Raw genomic sequence first — 1,918 nt, 5'->3', positions numbered from 1 at the left:
GGGTGTTAGATTTTCTTACATCCGGAAAATATTTCGCTTGTTAAGTGTTAACATTGTAAGCTGAGAAGTTCAAAATCTCAAAATCGTGCATCAATTTCAAAGTGGAGTTCGGGCACCATTGTAACACGAACCCTGAAGTGCTACATTTAGGCCATGGTCGTCAGCACCTTCTCCATAGATACAAGCTTTTTAGTGTCAATATAAAACATGAATGTATACACAGACAACCCCCCCCCCCCCCCCCCCCCCCCTCTCTCTCTCTCTCTCTCTCTCTCTCTCTCTCTCTCTCTCTCTCTCTCTCTCTCTCTCTCTCTCTCTCTGAATGTGCGTGTATCTAGTTTTCTTGATACTGTGAAGTTGATAAATGCACAGAAGGGCGGATATTATCGTAAACCGGGCACGCCCATAATCGCTCCTTTCCTGACATGAAAACCTCTGCCCGATTATCTTCATGACAAGACATGTCATTAGTGCTCCGAAAATATATATATTCTGTTTCATTTACCCTATTTAGTCGAGATTGTTTTTAGCTTCAAAAAGTGTTTTTTACGACGCCTGCAAAACAAATTGGTCATACAAGTGCCGAAGAGAAGAGGTATTACTAGACAGTAGCACATAAAGAAAAGAAGAAAGAAAGATGAGGAAGGTAGATTTTTATAGGAGATGAGATAAGATAAGATAAGACAAGATAAGATAAGATAAGATAAGATACGATAAGATAATACTGTATTGTCCTAGTGGAAAATATTCTGTGGCTTTACAGGAATGGTTATAAAACACCTTTTAATATACACAGAATTACTTTGATAAAATAATTTCCATATGAAGCGAAAAAAATAAAAGCTGACAATAATACATATCACATCAGGTGCATCTCAAACAACATAGAGGAGTTAATCACAGATTTTTAAAATTACATAGATAGGCCTATATTAGTATATTATGTGCGGAGATAGAAAATCGATACCCATACACAGTAACGTTCATTTCGACAGCAGCCGCATCCCAAATAGCGGGACACTTCTTTTAGGATCTTTCTTTGTTGGTTCTCATTGTGGTATGTATCTACCGAGCGCTGCATGATCCTGAAAGTAGCAAACCACACCGGTGCACCCTGCAACCACCCGCTTTAAGTCTGGATTATTGAATATATTATTATGATGTCGTCTATACAAGGTTCAACTTGGTATTGAGTTAAGGCTCACTGGGAGTGGGCCAGACGACGGCATCATTTTTTTGTCAGGAACATATTATACAGATGTAGTTAGAGTGCAGAAAAACACAGAGATGATGACCATTTAGAGAAAGGGAAAAGTTAAGGAAGACAGATAGAACCTTCAGCAAAATAAAGAAAAAGAAGCAGAACCTACAAATGGCACCCTTCAGCAAACCAGAGAAACAGTTTAGGACAAGACGAATAGAAGCAGTAACAAAAAAGAGACGTACAAGGAGGAGCAGGTCATACGACAACACCAACCAACCACCCGGCTCACAAGTTATTGAATACATGTGAAACACGAAGATATTTTAAACGTTAAAAATAAGGCACTCACTTTTCAAGTCCTGCTCGCCACCAGACTGCGCGCTGACGTCAACGATGACGCAAGCAAAGATAGCCAGGAGCAGGCCAGAACAGAGTATCCTTAGCTCCATCCCGGCGTGTGGGAGGGGGAGGGGGCGGTGGGCACCTCCTCACTCACAGTCTGGCACCACGGATGTCACCTGCAGAAACACATCAACAAAAGTCAAAACATTGTTACTGGCATTTTCGTCCACTTTGTCTCTTTAGTCTTTCCTTGTTCACTAGTGTACACCTTTCTTTTTGAACTTTCTTTCTGGCAAGTTTTTCTGCTAGAAACGTGTAAGTATTTGTTTAAATTTTTTTTTAAAAATCATTTTCTTCTTTTTTTTTGGGGGG

At 40.1% G+C, this 1,918-nt stretch overlaps 1 protein-coding gene across 2 annotated transcripts in view; it reads right to left on the bottom strand.

Annotated features, from left to right (window-relative positions):
- LOC101846660 (neuroglian) overlaps positions 1–1,918 on the bottom strand; it is a 60,297-nt gene that overhangs the window by 47,221 nt on the left and 11,158 nt on the right. For both annotated transcript variants that reach the window (XM_013084240.2, XM_035970527.1), the window contains exon 2: positions 1,554–1,722. In XM_013084240.2, coding sequence (XP_012939694.1) covers positions 1,554–1,653 — 100 coding nt within the window. In that variant the 5' untranslated portion in view covers positions 1,654–1,722. The remainder of the gene's footprint in view (positions 1–1,553; positions 1,723–1,918) is intronic.

Source organism: Aplysia californica, unplaced genomic scaffold (assembly GCF_000002075.1).
Source record: "Aplysia californica isolate F4 #8 unplaced genomic scaffold, AplCal3.0 scaffold00280, whole genome shotgun sequence".
In the NCBI taxonomy this organism is placed as follows: domain Eukaryota; kingdom Metazoa; phylum Mollusca; class Gastropoda; order Aplysiida; family Aplysiidae; genus Aplysia; species Aplysia californica.
The sequence above is the reverse complement of the archived record's forward strand: the minus strand, read 5'-3'. Positions and strand labels throughout refer to the sequence as shown.